Below are 27,557 nucleotides of genomic sequence, written 5' to 3'. Positions count from 1 at the left end.
AGCAGGAGGAGCACTGATGTGATTCATTATGTATATATCAACATTAATAAAGGCAGCTTTTCCATGCCGGTGTTGTCCGACATCACAATGACATCATAACAATGGTAGCACCCACGGGGAGAATGGAACATTTAGGGCGAACTCACACTAGCCGATCTGTACCGTGCCCGAGCATGTTGGACCCCCGAAGTCCAATTTGTGAGTGCAGGCCAGTGGGGGACTGGGGAGGAGGGATACTTTTGACATTATGAACGAGAAACACTTGAGAGTTGTTGTGAGTTTGGAAGGTGGAAATTTTATCTAAGAATTCCAATTTTGGACACTGACCGGAACACAGCACCAATCAAATTGCTGTTCCTGAGCTATGCTGTTAAATAATTGGCAGAACAGTTTAAAAAGATATGATAATTTATATGAATTAATTAATAACATAATTACTGTATGAATTCTTGAGTTATGGCCAAAGATGTGTTTTGTAAGGTCAAAGTGACCTTGACCTCTGACCTTTGGCCACCAAATTCTAATCAGTTCATCCTTGAATCATATTGCATTTACATCAAATTTGATGAAATTCCCTGGATTGCATTTTCAGATATGGTGTTCATGAGAATGGGACAGCATAAAGTCATGGTGACCTTTGAGCTTTGACCACTAGGATCTAATCAGTTCATCTTTGACTTGAGTCATAGCGGATTTAAATGACAAATGTGAAGAAATTCCCTTGATGCATTTCTGAGAGAACTGGACGCCATGAGGTCACAATAACCTTGAACTTTGGCCACCAAATTCCACCAAAATCGGTTCATCTTCCAGTCCAAATTTGTTCCAAATTGAAGAAATTCCCTGAAGACGTTCTGGGGATATTGCATTCTTATGAACAGGATGGACGGATGGGCAGACAAACAGAACACACAATGCCGGTTGCCACGGCTGTCGCCTGTGAGGAGGCACGAAAATAAGTAAAATAAAAAGGTGGAAATTAAAATGATCGTCCACAGCTGTAGTCTTTCAGCCTGGTGATCTACTAACCTGAAGCTAAGCTAATGCTATCCTTTGTGTTTAGTGCTACACTGCAAACGCTACACTCTAAATCAAGATGATGAACATATTATAACACATAACATTATAATTTATCATCTTAGCGCTACAGTGTGAACTTCTTAGCATGCTGACGGTGTACCTCAAAGTACCTTCTCATGGAGCTCTTTAAACTTTTCAAAGGGGATGTTTGAATTTTGTACACAATTTTGGAAACTGTCATATTGCTCATTATAAATTCATTGCTGAAACCACCTCACAGGCAAACTTGAGCACACCCGTACCAATAGAAATGCAGGCAGACCAGTCTTAAAGGGGGCTACATACATCCATGCCATTGGACTGCAAGTCTTTAATAACAAAAAAAAAAAAAACAACCCCTCCATACAAAAGTATATGTACATGGTCACTTACTGAACTGTATAGCAGTATATGGAAATGGTCTAACATGGTTAAATTTTTTTTTGTTTAAATACAATATTTCTCAACAGTCAGCAACCACAGTGCTGGATCTCAAACATAAGGTGGGCTGCCGGTGGAGGGTCCATCTTTGTCACGGCGGGCGATGCAAAGCAGCTGTCCACATCAGGACCCACACACTGGTCATGATTTCAGTCTAATGTTTGACAATAATAATGGGTGATGTCCCATGTGAGTGGGCAAAATAAAACTCGATATTGATTTCATTTGAAACAAAGCACACACAATTGTTGAGACATAAATAATGCAGTTATTGAGTACCAGTGCAAGAAAGCATTCGGACACGGGGGACAAAAATCACGGACAATGGGATTGAGACACTTGCTATTAACACTTACAGCAGAGCCTGAGTGAGACATTCCAACAGAACACAGACACAGAATTAAAGTTTTTGCTCGACTGATTGCGAGAATCAGCCGACTTAACATTAACATTTATGTTAATATGGATGGGATACATTGCAAAAAATAAAAAATAAAAAGAGAAAGGAAAAGGACGTGGAGATGGTCAGAAAAAACAATTGCACCGTATCCCTGCCATGTGCCGTAAGCTCCAACCATCTGCCAACTCTTTGTGATCCTCATCTTAAGACCTGAAGGAGAAACTCTACCCCGTGTGGAGAGTGACGGCCGGGCTGAGCTGCTTGCATGAGGGGAGATGCTGTGCGTCACAGTTAGGGAGTCCCTGATTTGGGCTACTGGCTCCAGCTCCCACCTCGCTTTAGGGTAGCAAAATCCTGCCTTGTTCATGGGTCATTGGTGGAATAACTGGATACCTAACTGTGACTGTGTGACTGCGGTTGCATGCTTTAATGTGAAGCCCCCGACTCGCACGTGGACACGTCACGTCCTTCCTCACGCACACACACCCACTGTCACGCACCCTGACTGAAGGCTCGGGAAGAGTCTAAACATCTGCTTTGTACAGTCAAAGGTGTAAGTACTGGGACAGCTGTCACTTTGATAAAACCTCCTGTTGCAACAGCCCTCGGTATGTCTGTTGTTTATATCAGTCCTTTTATAGTTATAGATACAGTTATTGTGAAACTTGAGGTACAGTAGTAAGGAAAAAGGATTTAGAGCTGCTGCATTGAGACATTTTTATACCCTGACGCACTGAGGCTGCACTCTGGGCGTGGATGTGAACTTTAAATGCTGTTCGGAGATGACGATGTTTTCTACAAGTCACAGGCTGTTATTGCAGTAAGTTTGCGTAAACACAGTGCAAGTGATATACATTTTTTCGTGTGTCGTTTTATATGAATGGTCCCCTGTTTTGGTAAACGGCCGGCGACGACTGACACTAATTTAGCGTCGGCCGTCGCAGTCCTTAACAAAATAATTTAGTGAAAACAAAGATCTGAAGAATGGTTTGTTCTATTCGATGTTTAAAAATATATCAATGGCGGCATCAAAAATACAAGTAAAACTTACTGTCCCAATACTTGCACTTTTAACTGTTTCAATTAAAAGATTACTATGGAAATGTTTACAATAAGTGCAAATTGGTTGTTATTCCAGAATAGCTCCTATGATTTTTGATGCTGCGATAGGAGAGCGGGGACCCCACCCCTGTCCTCTCAGCTCATGTCCCTGTCTTGTATTTGTCCAAACCCCCTGTGCAAGTTATTGTACGCCTCCCCCCTCTCCTTAGGTCCCCTGTCTCACTTATCAGAGCTCTTGCGTGGTCTACGGAAGCTGGACATGTTCTCATTTAGTGCATAGATGCGCCTGGAGAACTCCTCAAAGCCAGCGACGTCCAGCTCGCCCAGCACCTGTTCGTCACACTCCACAGCTACTGCGTGGTCCACGGGGATGCAGCGGTACTCATCCAGCCGGGCCTCGTCGGCGAGCCCCAACCCCAACCCCAACCCTAAACCCAGGCCTAAACCGGTGGCCTCTGTGCCCATGATCTCCTCAGCTTGCTCCACAGAGCACCGCAGCTCTGGGACGAGGCTAACGGGCGCCTGTCCCGGTACCAGAGAGCCGTTCATGGCACCTGTGTGCTGACTAGTGGCCTCTGTTTCCTCACTGGCGTCCTGCACTGCAGAACAGATGGGTGCAACTGCGCTACTGGCCGGCTGCTCTTCAGTATTGTCCTCTTTATCTACGTTAATCTCTCCGTCAGTGCTTCTGCATCTCTCCACCTCCACTGATTTTCCCTCACCCTCCTCCTTCTCTTCCTTCTGCTCTCCCTCCTTATTGGCCTCTGTTGTCTTGGCCAGGTTAAGGGATGCCATGCCAGCATCGAGGGAAGAGGACAGCTGTTTGGCAGGAGGCGAGGGAGGTGCCAGGCCAACTGGGGGCTGCTCTTCACCCATGGCTGTGCTGTAGCTGGGTGGAGGAGTTGGCTTGTACTTGGGCTTATCGGCTTCAGAGCTCGCCCTTTTCCTCAAGCCCCGGTCTGGGGAGCTGGTGTGGCAGGAGTAGCCTATATCCGAGGCAGCAGACACACCAAGCTGAGACTTGGCCGGCACTGGGATGGAGCTGGAGACGTGGTGTCTGTCACTGTGATGAACAAAGAGAAAGACACTAATAAGCAAGGACATAAAGAAAAGCAATGACAGGCAAACAACATGTATCTGTTGCATTTGTTCAAAACTAGAGATCAGTCAAGTCAATTAGTCAAGTCATGGTGCTGTTGCCATCGGGGAGTGCTACTGTTGTGAGGTCGTATACAGTGTTTGGGTGGCTGGTACGTGTAAATTGGCCTCCACACAAATGCCAGGACCCAAGATTTCCCAGCAGAACATTGCATCGTACTGGATATCAGTATTATTTAGTTAGTCTGTTAGTAGTTTTCATGATGTGGCTGTCATGAACAAATCTGCATTAACAGGGTTTCTGCAGGTTTGAACGAGTCAAATTTAAGACTTTTAAGGCCTTTTTAAGACCTACACGAAGCACGAAAAAGTACGGAAAAATAATATCCCAGAATTGCTTTCAAAAATAACTAATTTATTGCCATTGACAGAGCAATCATAGTTTTTAATTTTCATTAGTCTTTATTTCAATTTAGTTTTTCAGTTGCTTTTTTATTTCAGTTTAGTTCTAATTAGTTTAACAAGTGATTAAGTGTTTTAGTTTTGTTATAATCAAGGAATTTCATTCAGTTAACTATAATAACCCTGGTGTGTGTGTGTGTGTGTGCGTGCGCGTGTGTTTGTGTGCGTGTGTGCGCACACACACGCACACAAACACACACAAACATACTTTTTACATTAACTAAATGTTATTTAACTGGTACAGCTACAGCTTTTGACCAACTTAATTCTGGTTGTTCAAGCCAACACTTGTTACATTTACACTTTCCCACAGTCATAGCAGATTACGCAGTCGAAGTCTTTCCGGAACTGGTGATGTGTACAGCGATAAATTCTGACCAAGCTGTTGGCAAAATGCCACTTACGTTCCTGGATACTTCAGAAAGAAGTACAACACACAAAGCTGACCGTGAATCTCACCACCACACACACACAAAAAAAGGTGACGACAGAAGCGGTAAATGAACGAACATATCTAAGTCCTAACTAAATGCAATTTAAGACCTGTATGCAAAATATGGACATTTTTAAGACCCCACAGAAACTCGGATTAATAATGTAGCATAACTAGCTCGTTATCTACCGAGACATCAGCAAATTAGTAGTGACTGTTTTATGCTTCTTCTTCCTCAAAAAAAAAAAAAAAAAAAAAATTTGATTGATTACAGTAAGCATTGATGTCTACAGCCAACATTTGAGACCGTGATGTCCACAGGGGGCAAATGAGACACCCACGCTCTATTTGGACCTAGTACTCCCTTGATGTCATTTGCACCCCTCCATCCCAAGCACACAACTCCTCGCCTGATCCAGGGAGAGAAACAGCTGCAGCTCTTTGTAAAATCACTCCACCTTACAGCATTCTGAAAACATTTATGCGGCCTGCGAGAGTCTACGTTCACATTCTGCTGAGCACGCAGCAGGCGTCCACCCAAGTATGTCAGACATTTTCCTCTATAACAGATAACAGACCCGGGGTCTGGGACACCCGCCCCATCCCAGTACTGGAGCCATAAATTTACTTAAATGGGGGCCTCACTGCATCTTCCGATTGCTGAGGCCAAGATCACCGGACTATTTAGCAGTCTGCTTAACGTGCCCATTCCTCAATCTGAGGAGCCAAGGCACTGTACTGTTGGGGTCAAAGGTGAAGCAGGGCCTCCCTGTGCTCTCTAGAGATTAACATGTGTTGGTTAAAGAGTTAACGACAAATCTCTGCTTGTTCAGTTGGAAATGCAGCCACGGTAGATGTCCTTGTAAATTTTTTCCTGTCACTCAGCACTTGAGCATTGGTGATGAGACCATTGGTTGATGTATCGTGTACTAACTCACCATCTGATGAACAAGCACCACTAAACTCATGACAGCTTGTAAATAGGGCTTTGACCTTGACCCACGCAGGCATCCTGCCAAGGGTCCTAACAGGGTCCTAAACAGGGTTCACGGGCAGGACATTGCACTGAGAAGAGCCTGTCTAGTTTTAAGAGAAACTTGTCAAACTTCAAAGTGCCTGTTATAAAGTAAACGAGAACCATCCACGGTCTGAAGGTTCAGTATGTAACCGCATATGGCACCAACCTGTTAATACTGTACCTCGGCTAACATTTATGCTAATTGGAGGCCTGCACATGTATATGTTGGATGGTCAACCAAGGTCAGGGTTAAGACAATAAAGGCGCAGGGTAATGACCTGATCCTGTGAGGGTGTTCCTGTTGAGTGGGCAGACTAGGTGATGGACTGTGCTTTCCTTGGCAGTGTACATCCATCAAAACACATAATTTAATACAACTGGCTTTAGCTTGCCCCTCCCTAACAAGCACATGGTTACTCTACTCCAAACCGTTTTTTTGGAAAAATGGAAACAATGTGCTCTTTAACACCTAATTTTCTGGGGGGGGGGACAAATGAAAAGAGACGGAATCGAGGGAAGTTGAATGAATCGCCATCTCTAACACTTATCTGTGACTTTCCAAATGAAACCATCATGCGCTCTTTGGAAGCGAGTCCCAAAATGCAAAACCTGATTTGGTGGAAAGGAATAAAGACGGATGTCATAAGAAGTCAATTATCATTTAAGTAAGTGGAAAATGTGATGCAGACTCTTTGAGACACGATACAGGTTTGGAAACCGGAGATGAATGGTATTGAGCAAAAAGTTTAAGGTTTCCATGCATCATTTATAACAAGCTAATAAGCGACTACTATGTTTTTAGCTTGACTGAGTGATGTCCTTACGGCAATGTCTGATTGAATGGCTTTGATTTTAATTATCTGCAGCCATTTCCTTCCATTTCCCCCTCCAACTGGCTTTCTAATATAATCAGTGTGGTTTGACTTTAGCTTGCCATCTACACTCCAAACAAACGCATTATTGACAGTGGCATAAAATCAAATGGTCATCACACCAGGACTTATGCATAATGAGGAATTTCGTACTTGGACCGCGGTGTTTTGTTCCACTTCGTTTTTAGGATTGAGTCAAAATGTGCAGTAGTGTGTGAGTAACTGGGTGTGTCCGTGAGGACTTGAGCCAAGTAAACCTCCGGGCAGTCATAACATATTTTTCTTGAAACATTTCTACTGTTACACTGATGACATGTTTTTTGACATGGGCAATCAGACTACACATGTATTGATGCTGTGAGCATGTGTGTAGATTTAGGGTGGTGGGGAAGACAAACAGCTGAAAAATATTTCCTAAAGGTGATTGTAAAAGCTGGAACTAGTGTGAGCTATCTCTGTCTCTTGCTGACGTTCTTGGTACGCCGCATTATATTTTTCATTTTTCTGTATAAACATTTACCCTGTTCCCGTTTCCTCGTCCTCGCAACCATTCTTACGAGTCTGTCTCTCGGTCAACTGCTATGGTCCAGACTGAAATATCAGTCCAATACAGCTCTCCAAAAAGCTATTGGAGAGTTTGCCACTATATTCATGGCCCACAGAGGGATACTTCTTTGGTGGCCTCCTTACTTTTTGCTCTTTAGCAGGTCAAACCTTTTCACTTGTCCAGTTAAGTATCAAAATCTCCTAGATGGATTTGTATAACATGATACAGGTGATGTTCATGGCTCCCAGAGGATGAAATCTAAAGACTCTAGTGTTCCCCTGACTTTTCCTTGTGCTCCTCCAGGAGTTTGACATTAGTTCCATTTTAAAATAAATAAAAAAATAAATAAAATACTACAGATGCTACACAAAAGTCATGTCCCTCTCAAGATGAACTGTTACGACTTTCGTGAACGCCCTTCACTTTTGACCTAGCACTATCATAATACTTTGGTTTACATCATTACACCTGCAAAACTAATGATATACCCATCACAGCTGCACACATTAACTCCATAAACTAAGCAGGTGAGAACTATACTTGCTTGGCATGTTAGCAGCGTCACTGCAGCATTTTGGCAAGCTAATGTTAGCACTGAACTGACAAAGGACCGCTGTGCTGTAGTACAGCATTACAGTGTTGCTTGTGCAGCTGTAGACTCTTACATTTGTTGAAAACATAGCTGGGTCTAAATATTCACTGCGTCAGTTCTGTTGAGACAGTATTCTGTCCTAATTTGTTGCCAGGCATCCCTGAGTCATGACACATACATTAATTACTGTCCGCTCTGCTCGATGCTGCGGTCCAGTAAAAGTTGTTATTGTGCATGTAACGATGCGATTGGACATGTATCTAGCATTCCTAATGTCATACGTATATTTTATGTGGTAAACTTGAGCTCTGGGAAATGTTACTTTCACCAACTATCAAAACCATGAAGGATGGAAAGGGCTCAGGTCCTCAACTCTCTGTGCAGCATGGACTTTGTCTGAGGCATTCATGACGAGCAAAGTGAATTCATGATAGCAGCTCAACAGACCATACTGATGGGAAAAAAGCCTGTTGCTCATCCCTAACGTTTAATACCTAGCTGTGTAATGGTAAGTTCCCTCCACTCGTGGGCCCAAGCTATCCACCTACAGTACATCTTCTCTCTGGGCCCCAGTCCCTCTTGCATTACCCTGACAACAACTTCACCGCACACTGTAAATGCTAAGAGGCCTCTGCCTAAGTCATCAAGCTGAAAACTTGACATGCCGAGCCAGAAATAGCCTTCACTCCTCCAAAGCTCTCTTCCTTTCCACTGCTGATGTCAAACCTGGCATATTTCAGGCCGACTCAAGAATTCAGTGAGCCAGACCTTTCCACTGTTCAATCCCCTGACAGGCTTCGCAACATGCCCCTGTTCATATCCAAATCCTGTTAAGGAGCCATGATTTTAGGCCAAAACAAACAATGGCAGATAAGATTTGGTTGTTTGATGTGGTTTAGGGAAATCCCTATGAAACTACTAGAGCAAACATTACTAAAAATATGATATGCACTATGGTGTAAGCTAAGTTTTCTTTTGACTTAACAGGACAGGACTTATTGACTGTTTAGCCTTTGAAGAGAGGGAATCACTACAGCACAGTTTGTGCAAGCTGACAATATAAATCCCCTTACAGGATTAAGTTGTGCAGTTTTTTGTTTTTTTTTTTAAATTAAAATTACTGTTGGTGCAACAACAAAATTACATAGCTGATATGTAATGCAAAAGCAAATGTTAATGCATAGTTTCAATATTTCAACCAAAACATCAAGCTGTGACTGATTTAAATAACTAACTGACATTTCAATTTTTTTATGTTCGCTTTGCTATCGCTGGTGCATTCACGCAATGACTATTAAAGGTGCACTTTGTAGTTTTGGGGAATACATTTTAGTCAGAAGAGAAAGATCTGCATTGACTGATTATTTTATGTCAAAACAAACCAAATAAACTCTTTGTTCTCATGACTGAATAAACTGAACACACAAATTGACCCTAAAGAACACAATTTCACACTGCTTTGTTTATATTTGGTGGACCCTGCCATCCCTCCAGCTTCAAACAGTGTTCTGAGAACCTTATTTTTCCTCTGAGGAAAGCGTGTTCATTCAATAATGGAAACAAATACATCATTTGATAATATTTCTGAATTTGAATTTCTTCTCCAAAACTCTATACTGCCCCTTCTAATGTAAACTGTTCCAGAATATTACATGAACAGGGAGAAGGAAAATACACCTGATTGATTCTTCCAAACATCAACCGTTACTGTAAATATATTAAATCTATATAGGACAGGCTTCAACTGTGAGGCTTCATGTACTTCGCAAATACAACACATCCATTTGAGATGATATGCTTTTATCTTTCACTGACAAGGTGGCAGCTGCTACATATCACAACGCTTTGAATACATCATGTAGCACTTGGCGGCTGCAATGGTTTTGCTAAATTTTCGCTCACTATGGGGTCCTTGGGGAGCTTCGCATCCTCCAGCTGCAGTGTTGAATCTGCCCAGCCAGGCACTCCGCCACACCTTGCCTCCCCCCCACCATGTATAGTATGTAGCCCTGCTCCGAGGCACCAGAGTGGGATTAGGGCCCTGTGAACCTCTGCCAGGCCCTCAGCGGATGTAAAGCGGCAAATAGGAGCATGTTGAACGCGTTTGCTTTGATCTCAGCAGACTGTACAGTTTACAAAGAGTTGGTTTTCTGGTACTGTCTCTGTCTGCCTCTTGGTAATAGATTCACCATTTTCCACCGTTTCTTATCTTTCAGCAAGATTTAAAAAAAACAACCTATACGGCCTATTTTTCACCAGAGCTGGACTGTGTATATTATGACATGTTATGATGTGTTTCTGAGACAGTACTGTTTGAAAATGTATAAAGATATGATCAGCGGCTCACCAGACGAACATCATATAGCCCACTGTGTAAAAACGACATTCTTTGTAGTACACTCTTTTCCTACAAGCACTCTGCTTTTCCTCAGTTAGACCATCCAGTCTGTATACAAAATCCAAGATGAACCCGGTACACTCCCATTGTGTGGTTCTTGGCCCTTTGGGAAAGGCTCTCCCTGTGGAGTGGATGCATGCTGAATTAGTTCTACATGGAGGGAGGAACGGTTTCCAAATCTGGTCTGGAAATGGTGCCCTCGGTCATATCCTTCATCACATCATCCCTGTTTGGATGCGTGGAGGGAAGAAAGAGGTGGCAAGGAACGACAGAGGAAGCAGATTAGCTTCTCGCTCACAGTCTATAGGATAATTACCTGCAGCTGCCATGCAGCGTTTTTTATACATCCATATTTCATAAGCTGGGTCCCAGCGCTGGAAACTGTATCTGAAGTTAGGCTTTTTCAAACAAGTAGCGGAGCAAGACTGGAACTGATATGGCAAGGAAATCAGTGCATATCCTCCTTATTACAAGATATTGTGAAATAGCCACCTCCTCATCCTTGCCGGAGGCATCCACTTAGGCTGAAGGTGTAGTATGTATTATGAGAGGGGGGGGAAAGTTTAACCACTGACACTCTGCTTCAATTCTAGCATTTCGTTTATATATAAATACATATAAATACACTATTCAAAGTTAGTTAGTGATATTGGGAGATGGGTGCATATATGCATGCGCATGGATAAACAATGAAAATCAAATTACTTATTATTTTTGGTGAACAAATATGTTCACAAAACACAAAACAGGAATTCAGTGCTTCATGTTACAGAATCAAGTGAATCAGCAGTGTATCCCAACACTCCTAAATCATTTCGGGCAATGTATATGTGTACCTTTATTCTTTAAACAAAATTTCCGTCACGCTGTTTTGGGCTTTATGATATGATTTTGCAATTGGTTCCTGTCTTAGGTAACACTGACCAACTGTTCTGTATTAAGGAGCTGCAACACAGTTCAGAGTAGATACATTTTTGAGAACATTTTTTGGAGATGCCTGGTGTGATGCAAATGCAAAAATGACATGCTGGGGTTTTATGAGTATTATTTTGTGACTATCAGAGGTGCCGATGGGTGCAACTTAATTTTGAGAGAGCAAGGCAATCCATTTCCTCTGCTTCCAGTCAATCTGCTAAACTAAGCTAATCGGCTGCTGGCTGCCTCATATTTACTGTCCAAAAGTGACACAGCTGTTGAACCTTTCCTTTACGGTGTTGCTATGTCTGTCGCTTTTGCTGCAAAGCTCTATATCATATGACAGTGAGAATGACTGAACTCAAAATATTTTTTTGATGCTTGGTGCTGCTCCAGCTGATGAGAAAGGCAGTTTTCTTTGACTCCCAGCTGGTGACTTATGAGTCAGTTCAGGACAGTTTTTTGTTCCTGTCCCTGTGGTCTCGTAGATGCAGGAGTGTGGCTGTGGCAAGCCACTGTACAACTCTTACACTCTCACCTCCACTTCTTTTAAGACGTACTTGCATGTACACACACACACACACAAATGTACGCGCACGCACTCACTCTCACTCACACACACACACACACACAGCTTCAGGGTTAGTGGGCCCTAGCTTTCATCTCATCTATCTTTGGCCCTTCCACTTCCCATTAAGGAGGGGGACGATGGGGGGTTGATTTGAGAGCTCGGGCTTTTCATGGCTTCTTTCCTTTCAAAACAAAAGATTATTCAATTAATGTGTGTAATACACATTTTCCCCTTTGCTGACCCTGGGAGAGGACTGGAGATCAAAGACAGCCTTCTCTTTTATAGGGCAGTGGAGCTGAAGCCTGACACAGACCAACTCCCAGGTTTTACTCAAGGGTTAGGTACAGGCCATAAGACCGTTGAAGGAGGGAGATCTAAGCATTCCACTTCATGGGACAAAGTGGCTGCTGCAAATCTCATCAAACTGTGCCTTTTTAAAGTGCCGATGTAGTGTTGATGTGCAGAGGTGGTGCGCCATTACAACGGTGATCTATATAACATTCCTACCTAATAATAGCTTTTACCTTATACATCCATATGATTTCAGACAATATTGTGCTGTCTGACGATATTCAAATGTTAGTTGTCTCAATAAAAATGAGAATGAACTGCAATGCCTGGCGTCATTACTTAAAGCAACATTATGCAACTTCTTTTTGAACCTTAAAATAACAGCTTCAAAATCACGTCACAGTGTCTTGTAATGGATGGTAGTAGTGGTGTTCATTTGTGAAGATTATATGACTAAGCAAAATAAGTAAGTATCATAAACTGTTGTTTACCACATATCTTTTTTCTGTGATTTTCCAAGATCCAGTGCAAAAAATTCTATATTCCAAATTCCATAGCTTCGCATTGCTAAGTTCCCTTTTAATGATGAGGACTCTTTTCTCGTTGGACTGATGATATCCATCTGAAAGTACTTCTAAAAACAAGTGTTGGTAAAACATGGATCCAAACAACTTTTAATGTAATAAGTAATAATGAAAAATACAGTAATGTATTGTGCCGTGGTTTAACTGAACCCTTGTAAATGTGTTAAAGATGAAAGCAAATCCACTGGAAATACAGATGTCACTTTAATACGCCACTTTTCTGGCTTCACTGACCTCTGAGAGAATACATGAGGTGTAAAGTTCCTTTCTGATACTTACCATCGGACCAGCAGGCCATGTTCCAGGAAGTTCTTCAAGTTGGGTAATGTCTGCTGCAGATCCGGGGTGGTCAAGCCATGTTGATATCTCAGCTGCAAGAAAAGGGAACACATGCGGAATTGTTAACCTCAAACAACCTACCACACCGTATATCCTAGAACCGTACATATATCTTGTGCTGGGCTAGCACTGCTGCGAAACACTTACACACGTAGGCACACTTCTCCATGTTTGGTTGTCGTTTGGAGGAGAAAGAAACACCACCTACAGCAGAGGTTTGAAGTCTACATTCTTTCGCCATGACACATTTTCTGCTCTCCCCGTCAGGCCATTACTCATCTGGACACACAATGGGCAGCCTTCCCTGATAACAGGCGTGAGGACTAATACGTAAGGTGTGTGGAAAGACAGGGGATGAGATGCGGGTGGCAAGAAAAACCAACCTCGTTGTTAAAACATCTGGACGCAATGGGGCAAAGAGAGCACATCAGAAACCTCATTACATTCTCTCATGATCTCTCCCTCTCTCTTCAACGGACCCACTACTTAATTTGGCCTTGAATGTTCCCCTCATTGTACCACAATGCTTTTTTTTCCCCCGATGATAGAATCAAATCCGGTGAAAAAAAAAAGAAGAAAAAAAAGAACAAGGCCACCTAGAAACTCCAGCTTTGTGGCCAGAAATATCTCTTCTGGCTGAGCGTTGTCACAGCGAGCCAACTCTTGTCCGGGAGAGTTTATTTAACCTATATTGCTGAACAGCAGAGGAGCATCATGCCGCACGTCCAGCGTAACTCTCCGAGGCCCCTCTGTCACACACATTGCCTGCACCAGCTGACATATGTTTTGTTTCCACTTGGGCGCCACGGCAACCGCACTGATATTCACACACACACACACACACACACACACTTCTGGGGATGAAGCGCACATGACTCCGACACCACCACTCAACCCGGATAACATACTGCTTCTTCTTGAGCACATAATGGATGAGTGACATGATAATAAAGGAATTACAGGGAAAAATATTTTCGAGTCTCAGAGGGCAAAGGTCACATTTTCTTGTTTTTTAGTTTAGGAGGAGACAAATTGTTTTCAGGGTACCAGCCGCACTCAAAACACATCAATAACTGTTTTACTCTGGGAAATGTTGTGCCATATACATTCAGCTGTGGTACATGTTGTCTCTTATTAAGCCTGATTAATGGCAAGAAGAGTGGCATTCCTCTTCAAAATGGCTCAATCCAATTCTGTCTGACCAGTTGTGAGAATAACATGTTAACTGTATGGTATCAATGGCACAGTATGCGCTGTATGCGACTTGTACCAAGGCTTTCACGTGTCTGCATCAATGTTCCAGTATCTTTGCACATGTGTGTGTGTTCTGGCCCGGAATGATCCGTGTCTGTTAGGGGAGCCACAGAAACAACAGTCGTGACAGTATGAGAGGAAGGCTTTATCAAAAGAAGCTCAGATTGAGGGAACCAAACAAGGGGTGTCACCTCAAAACCCAGCTGGTGATGGGATGGTCCAAAACCTGCGAGAACAACATAGAGATCCATTCATGGCTCAGAGCAAACCTCAGGGTCTGACCAAATGACGGCGCTGCGCTGTCCACAGGGCTGCCTGAACGGAATTGGGTTTGAAACGTTAGGCCAAGATCAATAACGGCACTGGTTTTAGAAACAGAAAGAGCATAGCTGAATCGGGCAGGGGGGCTTGCTTGTTCTGCGGCCAGATGCTAAAAAAAGGAAATTCCCAAATCTCATGGAAATCTCAAGGTTACGGTCGAGGAAGTATGAATCAGAAATTGTGAATCAGATATGAGCAAAGAATAAATATTATGGCTGCGGAAAATTTAAAGAGCGTTTGTTGGATATGTTATATGCTTTTCTTTGATTCTCCGTCAGAAGGCTTGACAAAATGCTATCTTTAAGTCCCATTACTTGGCCTGACCTCTGAGATGTGTGTAATAACCACAGTGCGTGTCTGACAGGAGCCCTATGTCAAATGACACGCCTGTATGTCTGAGAGTGTGTGGGAGAAAGGGGGAACATGAATGTGCATTTGTATGTGTGGCTCCTATTGTTTTCCTTATGTGAGGAGATCTTGCCAAGCGTGCAGCACACGGAAACTGGATATAGGTGAAGACATGAGAGTGATGGGTGACATCACTGGCTTGCTCGGGGCGCACTTCATTACCATGGAGCTCGTTGCGTGGGGATTAAAAAATAGGAGGATGTTACTGGGAAGCACATGTGTGTATGTTTAATATTTCTGTGAGAAATGCGGCTTGTCCAACATTCTTCATAATGTGTGGCGCCAACAAGGAAACACAGCAGAGTTCGTAGCTCTACCTGCGTTATGTATGCTTTTGCCAAATCTCTGCCAGTGGGCACCAACAACACTTGAGCTAAGTGTCCGGTTGGCAGCAGTGCAGAGCCATCAGCACTGGGCGACTGCTCCTTCACACTATCTTTGTAATGAGATGTGTTAAACACATTCAGACAGTTTGGAAGAGTGAATACTGCAGTCCTGCAGCTGACCCAGCACTCAGCCAGACAGACTCTATCAATATTCATAAACTGGTCTGGCCCTTCCTGCATTAAGTTTCTCCACAGAGTGCGCTGCATGTGTATATATGTGGGGAGCCCGTGGCCTCCGTCCTGGGAAGGCATATATCCTGGACGCAGGCTGTCAAATGTGCAACCATCAACCCCCCCCTTCTTTTCTGCTCGAGCAGAGACGAGCAGAAAAGACTTCAATGACTCAACTGTGTCATCTGGAGGAGAGGGCAACAGAAAATGTTCTGCAAGTGGGAGAAATGTGTGAGGAAGCTTCATGACATGAAGCCGTTTCCAAATGTTGGTGCCATGAAGATTCGACTGCTGGATGGAAACAAACATCCGAGCATGAAAGTTTAGATTCTCGTATATGAACCCGAACTGGTTTTTGGGAGTGTGTTGAAACAGATATAAGATAATGTGTTGAAACTGACATGATGTAAAAAATAAATTCATCAATTAAAAGAAAAAAAAAACCCCACAACAAATTGATTTCTGTTGCACACAACAGAAATGATTTTTTTTGCATACTTTCTGATGTCACAACCCAGTAAAAATTAGTATCTTGGAGAATTTTTTTATACAAACGCTGAAACAAGAAACAATCTCTATGTCAACAACTCCAGACCAGATCATAGAGAATTACTCAGAATCAGTCCACTTGAGACAGCTTGTCATTTCCAGTTTCTCTTTCATACATCATTCTGATGAATGCTGCTGGAGTCGTTTGCTTGCTTGTGCATATGTATATGGAAGAGTGCTTTCAAAGCTGGCCACGGGGTTCTTTGTAATGGGGCTAACCAGATCGTGGTGAGAAATTCCCAGGGCCCATTGAGGATGGGTGAAAGACGAGAGGAGTTGGAGGGGTGGGGGCGGAGTGGGGGCACCCACCGGGGCTCTTTCACATGATGACATAGTGAAACAGATCCGGCAAGGTCTCCTCGTCGCTGCTAACACCTTTGTGTCTGGACACTCCCTTCCCTGTTTCCATACTGAACAAAACCCACTCAGCGCTTTGGAGATCCAGCAACATGTGCAGTGGCACAAGGCTTGGTATGGGTGTGTGTGCGACTTTTTAGGATGGATGGAACTGACCTGTCACGTCCGAGAACTGAGGACTCATCCTCATCCATCTCAAAGATAAAGTAACAAACCAAAGAATGCAGCAGTGTATACAGCCAAACCCTGCCAATCCACTGGAGCCATGACCACACGTAAACACATTCAAACTCACTAGAGTCGACGGGAACCAGTCAGTTTACAGTTCATGCCACCCATCATTTGGCGAAACCTGCGTGTTTGCCCTGAGCTCTGTACAGCGGCTAAACAAACACAGCCTGGCTTATGCCACGTATTACTGTTTCCCTGAGTTTGTCAGTACTAATCACGCTCAGATCAGACCACGAATGTGGGCGGGCTGCAGGAAATTTCTGAGGCTGATTGCTGATGATGTGGTGAAGGAGGCTGGGCCCAGGTAGCGAAGCAGAAACCCCCCCCCCCCTTCTCCGTCTTTTATGTTGAGGTCACTGTAGGAGCCGCTTGCGAATGCACACATCACAGTTCAACTGGTGCACATTCTTAGCAATCGCTTGACAAGTGGTCTTCCATCGTCACAGGAGATGGGCAGTGGAGGTAATCTGGGATGCAGGATATTTCCATCAGGGGTTTCGTGTGTCAAGAGGTTAAAAGTCTCAAAATCAAACTCTAGAGTATCCTGTGCGTGCCTGACCTGCATCACAGACAATTACCCCGTGATTTTTTAATCAGCAGGCTTTTGTCCACTGGGGGTAAAAATAGAAACGGTTATTTTGCAGAGTACATAGGTTTTATATACTCCCTGGGGAAGATAATCAGGAAGCTCATTAGGTCCTATGACAGCTTGTTATAGTGGGGCTATCCAGGTGTTCCGCCCTCCATCATCCCTCTGGTCAAACTGTGGAGTGGATACTTCAGCAGAGACCGTGAGGTGGACGCAGACATTGGTCTGCATATGTGGACCTCATATGGAGAGAAGTGGAGCTATGGGAGATAACCTGCCACTGATAATATTTCAGGGCCATGCCTGTTCTTGTTAAGATGATTGATTCATGAACAGCAGTGAATAAATAACAAGCTGTAAAAACATCATATTAGAGGAGCTGACTCACACTATGGCGTCGTGAAATATCCCAAAACAAATTAGGAACTTTAGTGTGGACTCATTTACTACAGTTTAATGTAACAGGTCCTGTCACTTTTATCATCATTTCTACTGATCCTGCCAGGAAATGCTACAAAGCCTGCATGCTGTGCTGTTAATAATTAAGCCAAAGCTAACAGTGTGAGTTACCAGAGTGACAAACAAAGTGGTCAGTCAAACGTCAGTCAACTTACAGGTTTGTTAAAGTAAAAAAAAAAAAAAAAAACACACAACCATTACTATTTTATGCTCTGAGCTTGTTTCCAGGTGTTGGGGAGGACTAATGCATATGTGAAAAAAGTACACTGGAGCCTTTTTTGGGATCCAGAGGAAGCTGTGTGTAATTTGATTAGTTGCCCCTTGTAATGTTACCCAGGTTTTGAGAAACAGTGTGTGAATATTTTCTGGTTTCTTAATTCATCAATGGACAGGAAATCTTTGGGTTGTGGACCAAAAAACACATTTATTATCTCACACTTTGGGAAACACTGAGCAACAATTTTCACCGTTGTTAGACATTTCACAGATCAACTAGTAATCAATTAATGAAGAAAATAATCGACAGTGAAAATACTTGTTAGTTGCAGCCCTACGTTATGCTGATGAATCCAATAAAAATGAAAACTGTCTTTGACATTAATGGGCTGTACATATAGCTAATGCTGCATTTAACATCTATTTGGAGTGATATGGGTGGTACTCTATATGGGCCATTTTAATGTGTGTAATTTCAAGTGAGACTTGCAATAAAATGTTCAATAACCAGCAGTTTCTTGGCTTGTGAGAGCAGCTTTTGGGCATCTATAGCATCCCCTGGAGCCGGATGGCTGGCTGTAAGCCACACGCGCCACACAAAGTTCACATTTTGTTCACTATTAAGCTTTAGGAGCTATCAACTCCAGCCAAGAACTTGCCTGCAGATGATTCCGTCATACTGGACAGCAAGCATCAACTTTCCTCATGGCATCAGGTGATGTTTTAATCTTCTCATTACAGTGTTCATTAAATTTGTGTATACATGTCCTCGTTTCCTCTGATCCTCTCATTGTATCTCTTTGTTTTTGTACAACCACTTCACACAGTGGCATGTCGATCCAATTACTTTTAGTTTGTATTTACAGCTCAGAGAGCCACACGTTAGCTTGGGAGTCTTTTTGATCGACAATCTTTTTTATGTTTGCCTGAAAGATTTGTTGTTGCCAACTTTTGGAAGGCCGGGTCCGGCTCTGAAGAAATAAACAACTCACTCACCTCAGTGGGCTGATATGGTGCAAATGTTAGAATGCTGTATTTACATACACAGAGATTTCCGTCTGATCTATTGTTTGGACTTTTCAATAAACAGTTTGACTCGTTCAGCACTGGCCTTATCTTTTGTGGCCAAGCTGCAAAGCCAGACCTCATAAGTTTTTGTGTTATGCAGTATATTTATTTTAACCCAAAACCTTCAACATAACAGAGCTATGCTTGACTTTGAACATGCGGAAGAAAGTGCTTGCCTTGCCGTTGACCCAGAAAGTGAAAACTAGTAAGTTTCCTTGGTAACTGCTATTCAAATGGTCTCTATGTAAAAAATTGCAAATATGTATATGTATTACTCTCGTTTTGATTAGTCACATCTGAGCGGATTGTGACGTGATGTGATAAAGTAAGACCCTTCCTAGTCCCTGTCATGTCTGAACAGTTTGAATGAAAACAGGTTTCTCGTTTAAAAACAAGCCACCTGATTTGTAGTGTTGTGTATTCAACACTCATATTTTACATGAAAGTTAAAGTTTTTGTGTTAAAATGTGCCAATGTGTCTTAGTGACAAGTACACTTAGTTTGTGCTAATAGTATCTAGTTGTGTTGCTAGTATTAGAATACTCAAGTGAAATGTGCCAATGCTACATACTGCAAACTAATCAGTAGGCGTTTGGAGAGGATAAATAAAATGGCTTAAAGCCATGACTTTGGGAAAGTATCATTAGGAAATTCAGCTGCTGTTCTTCCCTTAAAGCCCCATTAACTTGGAACAAAAGAGTGTAAGAAAAAGCAGCCGTTGCTTTGGCTCATGTCTTCTCTCTGGCGGCTGCAAAAGAAATGCCAGGAACTAATTTCAAAATCATTATTTCTTTACACGAAGGTTGAAAACTGACACATACACAGAGAAACGGATTTCTCGGAACCAAAAATCTCCATAGTTATTATATAAGGTTCTAAAGAAATATGGTGCAAGATAGAACTTTATGTTCTTATCAGCATATTCATCATTCATGTGTTTTTCTTCTCTATCTTTTTTTTTTGTATGACCTGATTTGATTACATTGCACAGGATCCGGCCTCTGTGAAGCTCTTTCTAGCTCACTGGTGGATTTGAAATGGTTGATTATGGTTGCTACAGTGCAGCGCTTCTATGATTCCGCCCATCTGGCTTATGGTGGGCCCATAATGAAACTCACTCGGTACAGCCCTCACTCATCCACCAAATGAATATCAGTGAAATGTTGTGCAGGATGCATACAAAACGGCTGAAACAAAATTGCCGTAGATGGAGGCTGTGACATGAATGGAGAGATAGATTGTGAAAATGTTTCACAGGAGAACGAAAGCTATGAGAATAATAGTCAGTCTTATTGTTCCTTACAGGCTTCATTGAATGTTGTTAATTTCTTGGTTGTTCGCTGACCTGGTGTTGTCAGATTTGTACATTAGCAGACATGTACTGGAAAATGATGGGTGAAATCCCACACAGTGCAATGGAGGCTCAAAACCTCAACAATCATGTGGTATAGCGCGGAATATGAAATCCAACTTGATTAATCACTGCAGCCTTTCATGTGTCGCAATAAATATACAAAGCAGGGCTGAAAAGTTGTTTGAGTCTGACTAGAGTCTCATAATTCATTCACAACAGAAATTCACCTAAACTCGGAGCCGTTTCTGGCCTTGAATTCGTGCCACAGTCGTCATCATCGTCCAGTCTTTAAGCCAAACTGGGAATGTGGACTCATAAACACCACAGGCGTTTGCTTACAACAGAAAATATCTTCCCACAGTGTGAAGAATTCACGCTGTCTTACACGTGACTTGCAAAAAGGTATTTCTACAAGCTAAATTTTCAGTTACACTAGATTTTGACTCGAAAAATGCCGTACTGAAATGTTGATACTTCAATATAATTGTTAGGACAGTAGGCCTAATGGTTAGAGAACAAATATCGTTCATCCAAATGGCCCGGCTTCAAACACTCCAAAAGGCAAACAGAAAGGGAAGCTTCTTCTGTTTGGAGTTTATTTTCATAAAAGTTTCAGAGGACGCAAACCTCTACTAAAGCAGCTGTTTAGGAACACTTAAGCACCAGGGACTCTACAATAAATTCATTTTCTAATTAAATTCAGACAAAAAGAAAAGAGTTGAAACTTTATCTGAAGATTTCCATTGCCAGCAGTGTGTGTACTTTGCACTGATTGGACACGCAGGATCAAGTCTTTCAAGCCATTATCAGATTTCATGTCAATAGTAAATGTTTACTGATTGATAAACTGCTCCCGTCAATTCCAGCAATGTGTCAACACAAGCGATAGCTAAGAATAACTGATGTCAGCAGGCCAATGTTTATAAAAAATTAATCACAGTTACATTCCCGCTAATTAAATCAACCATCTTGCCAATAACACAAACACCTGCTCCAGTATGTTCCGGAAGAATTTTAAATTCAATCAAATGTTTTCCGACATGAGCTTTAAGTGGATGGTGGAAAGAAAGATAAAGAATTCTTTCAGTCTGTTGCAACTGTAGCTCATTCTTTTGCTGAGCAGCCCTCATTGTAAACAAGGAGGTGTATGAGCAACAGTAAGAGCTTTACAAGGGGTGAGCAAGATTCAAATGGAGCTATGGAGCCATTTCATGGGTAAATCATTTTCAGAATTTTATCAGCCTCTATCAGTATTGGGGTCTATAGCTTGGCTTACAGAGGACTGTAACTGGTCTACAGCTAGGGATTGGTACCACAGCCCAGTATTATTCTATAATTCTAGCAGCTTATCTTAGTTGCTAAATTACTAGTCTACAACACGCTGAGGTAACCATGTCATCTTATTTATCAACCTACTGCAGACTTTTTTAGCTGAGGACCCTTTAACAACCTCTGGCCCTTTGATAATTCTATAACAAAATGTATTGGTCCATTTGTCTGTTGCTAAGCAAAAGTTATACCACAGGTTGTTTAAGCAGAGGGAATTGAGGAGAATTTAACTGATGACCTACTTCTACGATTAAAGAGGTGCATTGCTGTTTTTGTTTGTTTGTCTGTCTGTCAGTTTTGAATAACTAAGCAAACTAAACTTGAAATTTGAAGTAAAACATGCACTGCTTCAACCCATTTAAATTCCAAGTTTAATTAACACCCCTGGCCTCTTAGTTCTTTCACTTGTTTCAAATCCCACCACATCACTACTAAAGTAGCTGAATAAGCTTGACCTACTGTATTGTTATTTCAGGTCTAATTAGGTGGGCATACTGTACCTGCAAATTTGGGTCACTTATAAATGTATTTATTTAGAATTCATTCACTGAAAGATAATTTAGTACTTTTACCTTGTTAAATTGAGGTAAATTAAGGATATTTACAGTAAATTCAACAAATAAGCCACGGTCTGTTTTTCTCTCTAAAATCAATCACAAATAAGAACAATAAACGATTAGATAGTAGTTGTAGATAGTGGAGCAGTATGCTTAAGATTAAGGTGTTTGACTAAGTTATTGACTTTAAGAGCTGCCTTATCACTGTAAGATGTTTGAGAACCAAAGCAAAGCCGTCACTCACGCGTCCATGGGAACTGCCTGACTGCACAGTTCATAGTATGTGTTCCAGCACTTCCTGAGCAGGTGAAATGTAATATTCTTTGTACTTCCTGTCTCTGTTGCCATTTCAAACAAGCGTTTAATAAAACAGGTTTTAATATTGCATACTCAAAGTTCTTCCACTTCATTTAACATCCTTCAACTCTTTTCCTTTCTTCTCTCTCTGCTCGGCCCTCATTTCTGTCTCCTCCACACTGTGGTAATGCAATACAGGTGTGGTGTATTCACTAGGCTTTAGTCCGATTCTAATGCAGCCCTAACTCAAACCAGACTCTTCCATCTTATTTTTTTGTTGTTACACTTTGCTGAGTATCGTGTTGCCGCCAAATTCGGTCAACAGATTTACATAATTACGGGAAAGGCATTGTGAGATGAATAGGAAATTCAGTTAGGGAGACCACCGGTGACAAGAGACCAATGTCGGTCTCCTCTGACCCCAATCACTGCAGGGAGGGTCGGAGGTTGGTACTGCCATGTCTACAGTCTTAATGAGATCCCTTTGTGATGTGGTTATTCAATCTCTGTATGTTCTAGTCAGTGGAGAAGGCCAATGAGTGTTGTGTGCTACAGTGACACCTATTGGACCTTTGAAGGTCGCCCTGGTCCTCAGGGCTAATGACCCTGGCCACTGTAACACTAGAGCCATGCTATTTCAGTCAAGTAATCCAAGACCCACACGGGCTGACCCGGTCTGTGAAGTCACAACACTGAGGTCAACTTCCTGTTAGCAGTACTGGCATGCTGGACCATCATCAATCCTCCATGGCAGCTCTCAAAAGGACTCTCGGTGCCTGAAAGAGTCACACCTAGGACAGTCTTCTAATACACTAATTTGTAGACTCAAATTCAAAGCATACGCTGCTCTTGAGAGAAGCCACAAATGTCTGTGGCCTGAATGGCAAATGGAGCCAGACAGTGAACAGGATGTGTGACGAGTGACTGGATGGAAATGGAGGAAAGTCTGAATTCGGGACAGGTCTAATGTCTTCTCCTGAGCATGAAATGATTCATTAAAGGAGGAAAGTGTTGCTGAACAAACACAACAAACTTTGCCCCAGATGTAGCATGCCTTTTAAATAAAGCTGCCAAAAAGGGTCATTGAAACATTTTAATTTTAGCCAGAGTCTGATCGCACTCATTTTATTATTTGGAATAAAAGTGTTGTGGTATTTTACAGGGGAAATCTTTTTTTATATGTGTGTAGCGTTTCCACAAGGCCCCTAGGAAAATAGTACTCCAGAGAGGAGGATGAATATATGGTTTGTGGGCAGGTGCCTATCCTGGCCTCGTGCTGCCCGCAGTGTTTCTCCCTTCCACTGCTTGTGAATGGCCATATTATTTTCTTTTCGTTTCCTCTTTATTTTGTGGATGGCTTTACGACTGAGTTTTTTTCTATTAGTATTACCACTGGATTTGGGGTAACAGGGAGAGGGAGAGCCTGGGCTGGCAAACTGTGTACATTTCTCTTCATCCGTCTGAGTTACTAACTCTCAAATGTCTTGCTTTCAAAGTGATGATTGTTGAGAGCTACTTACCCAAATGTCTGCTTATTTAAACTTCCCGTTTCAACAAGTCAGAAGTGAGAGAGTGCGGTAACAAGAAATGAAGGATGAACATCAACTTCAGTTTGGTTGCTGCTCACTATTCCTCACTACATAAAAATTTGCAAACATTTGCATCTGGCAAATAACATAACAGTATAAACCTCCTTCAGCTTACTTCATAGAAACAGTTTGTCAAGTATGAATACAACCTTGATGACAGTGAAATGACCATATGCTGGCCTACTACAGTGCAACTGACTGGCCAGCTACATGCCCTATCCAAACAGTAACCAGAGAGCCGCAGATTAAAGCTCTGACTTCCAATATTTCACAGAGTTCAAAGGGATTTCCAGCCAGATCCCGCTGCTATTCTACCAGGATAAAATATGCAGCATCCAACTGCGCTGTGGAGGAATTTGGGTTGGCGAGGATGAAGGTATAAATTAGAAAATGAGAGGTCTTTCATATATCCACATGGGGCAGGCTTTAGCTATGTGTTCCACATGCAATATACATGTGTTTATTGACTGTACATTTATGCACATAGTGAAGTGTAATATTTTTGTTTTTGTGCGTATCAGCTTAATGTGCATTTGTGTGTGAGCCAGACAGAGCCATCAGGATAAGGTTAGGAACATATTAAGTATTAGCAGGCATCCTAGTCATAAGCCAACGGATCAACCCTGCCTGGACTAACGCAGAGTAGATCTGAGATTGATTTCAGCTTTCCAAGAGTCACTGGCAAATGCAAAGTACACATTATACATCAGAAAGACCTCTTATGTGAATAAAATCGGACATAAAAATGTCCAGACTGTGTGAAATACAGTAAAAAAATAAAAAAAATAAAAAAAGAGGATTTTAAAAATTAAATGTAGTCACACTTGACGGTACTAAAGACCAAATTGTGCTGAAGGGAAATCTGAAAATGTAAAAACTGAACCTTATATTTACACGTTTTGGTGTGTAAATGATTCATACTTACCAACAGTTTGGGAATTGTTCCACTAGAAAAAAAACAAGTCTTGTTTTTATGGTCTTGCTCTGAAATCTTGTAAAGTGAGTTGTTATGGTTGTTGCCTCATCTAGCCTGTCAAAATCAGTTGAATATTTAGCCATGACTTAAGAAAAAGGTTCTCGCTGGCAGTTTTTCCAGGCAAACTCCAAACTCCTCTCCAACTCTCTAACTCACGTTTCTACCATCATATTCCTGCAATGACTAATACCTCTTGCTTTCTGGTCAGAAAAAGGATTTTATTACCTATCAGAAAGGTTTCCCTTTAAGAATTGTTTCCATGTTGTCAGACACTTAATAACAACAATAACAACTTCAGCCTGCCAGTGATAAAAACAAGCATTTTAAGTTTGCGTTACTTTGACGGTCGGAGTTGCCCCAAAGGATTACATAGCAGCCACTGTGTTGTGGCTGCTGACTGAGGTGATTCATTGAATCACTCAGTACGTTTACATGCACAGCTTAGTCGGACTACAGCCATAGTTCGACTATGCTACTCAAACAGACAACTGCAATTGTCCAAGTATGCATGCTGGTGAGAAAATGTAATTATTGGCCAAAGCATGTCATACCGCGGTACAATAAATGGCACTGTCATTTCAGCTAGTCGTAATAAAGCCACCTCCAGCTGACCTCTTTACGTCACCAGCAACAACAAACTCTGCCTCGGCATTCAAGAAAGATGGCGTACGAAGAGCGAGACGAAGCTACATCTTTGTACATTTCATATATGGTGTACATGATAATTACACAAACTAGATGCACAATGGCGCTCTTGCTTGTGGTTATCTACTTCTGGCTCACGGCCCTGGGAAAAAAATCTCGAGCCTGCGCAGCAGAGCGCAAAATCCGAATCCAATCTGATAGAACATATACATGCACGAGTAATGCGACTATCAATCGAATAATCTAGGTGTTTTAATCCGACTATGAGAAATCCAATCTGGTCCAATTTTAGTCAGACTAAGGTGTATACATGCATCTTAAAAATCCGATCATAGTCGGACTAAGCCAGTAATTCGGTTTTCTTGATTGTCATGTAAACGCACTGTCTGACTCATGTTTCTACCATCATATTCCTGCAATGACTAATGCCTCTTGCTTTCTGGTCACAAAAAAGATCTGATTACTTATCAGAAAGGTCTCCCTTTAAGAATTGTTTCCATGCTGTCAGACACTTAGAATAACAAATTCAGCCTGTCAGTGACAAAAACAAGCGCAGAGTTGCCCCAAAGGATTACATAGCAGCCACTGCGTTGTGGCCAGCTGAGGTGATTCACTGAATCGTTTACACACCAACACATTGAAATATAAAAAAATCTAAATGCCGAGTTGAAACTTGGGTCATAAACATATACGGACAAGTAAATTGACTGTCTCTAGTCACAGGCTCTCAGTCATTATACAAACAATTATGTAAAGTAATCGTGCAGTAAAGTCCAATTTAGAAAATGTATGGAAAAACCATTGCTATACATCGGTATAATAGAGAAAAGAAAGAGAAATGCTTGGCTTTTTCTTCCATTGGCTTCAAGTATCAAATTGAAACCTGCCACCTTACTGGAAGAGCATAGCCTGTGTCCGGTTTACTTTGGAGGGCCTCGAGCATTCTCTGGTCGTCTGGGTTTGTTCAACTGTGACCCTGCACAGTGTTAAGGATGTTAAAATCTTATTTTTTACTGTGCACTGCCAACAAGCAACAGTGTTGGGAATTGAAAAAGTCACAGTCCGATAAAGAAAAAAATGCTAATAATGAATAGCCAAATAGAATCAGAGACTTGTCTTTGGAATCCACAGTGGATTGCAAGAGGCAGTCTACTGTATACAATATCTGATCCTACATGGAAAGCAAAGCACTGCAAAACTCCTGGCCAAATTCCCATGTAGGACATTTGTTGCATTATTTGTTTTAAATCAGATAAAGAGGTGTAATTTGTGATTAGTCTGGTGTATCCAAGCTCATAATGTTCAATCCACTCAACTTTGTGCTTCATAATGCTATAACAGCTCACAGCTTTTCATTTGTTTGCCTATGATAAAATGATTAGATTCATTTGCTACATATCCTCTCCAGCTGCTGCTCCATGTGCAACAACCAGACAAACAAAAAACATGCAATATATTTAATTCAATAAACGTAATACATAACATTCACTTCCATTTCCATTTGCACAAAATAAGCTCTGACTAGAGATGCATGTTATGCGGCTCTACTCTGTCTCTCCAAACAGCTGTAGAGGGTTTCATATAAAATGAATAGGCACATAAATGGCTACAAGAACTTTTTGTTTTTTTTAGGTGACCTTATTTTCAAGAAGCCGAATCCGATTAGGACTTGAAGAGAGAGGCAGAGCTAGAATGATGAACAGGAACAAATAGCTATTG

At 41.9% G+C, this 27,557-nt stretch overlaps 1 protein-coding gene across 1 annotated transcript in view; it reads right to left on the bottom strand.

The window, feature by feature from the left end:
* Positions 1-1,366: 1,366 nt before the first annotated feature.
* Positions 1,367-27,557, bottom strand: part of uvrag (UV radiation resistance associated gene) — a 92,418-nt gene continuing 66,227 nt past the window's right edge. The window contains exons 14-15 of the mRNA XM_037119570.1: positions 13,023-13,114; positions 1,367-4,025 (exon numbers count right to left, since the gene is read on the bottom strand). Coding sequence (XP_036975465.1) covers positions 3,182-4,025; positions 13,023-13,114 — 936 coding nt within the window. The 3' untranslated portion in view covers positions 1,367-3,181. The remainder of the gene's footprint in view (positions 4,026-13,022; positions 13,115-27,557) is intronic.

This window comes from Acanthopagrus latus, chromosome 13, assembly GCF_904848185.1.
Source record: "Acanthopagrus latus isolate v.2019 chromosome 13, fAcaLat1.1, whole genome shotgun sequence".
Classification (NCBI taxonomy): Eukaryota; Metazoa; Chordata; class Actinopteri; order Spariformes; family Sparidae; genus Acanthopagrus; species Acanthopagrus latus.
The sequence above is the reverse complement of the archived record's forward strand: the minus strand, read 5'-3'. Positions and strand labels throughout refer to the sequence as shown.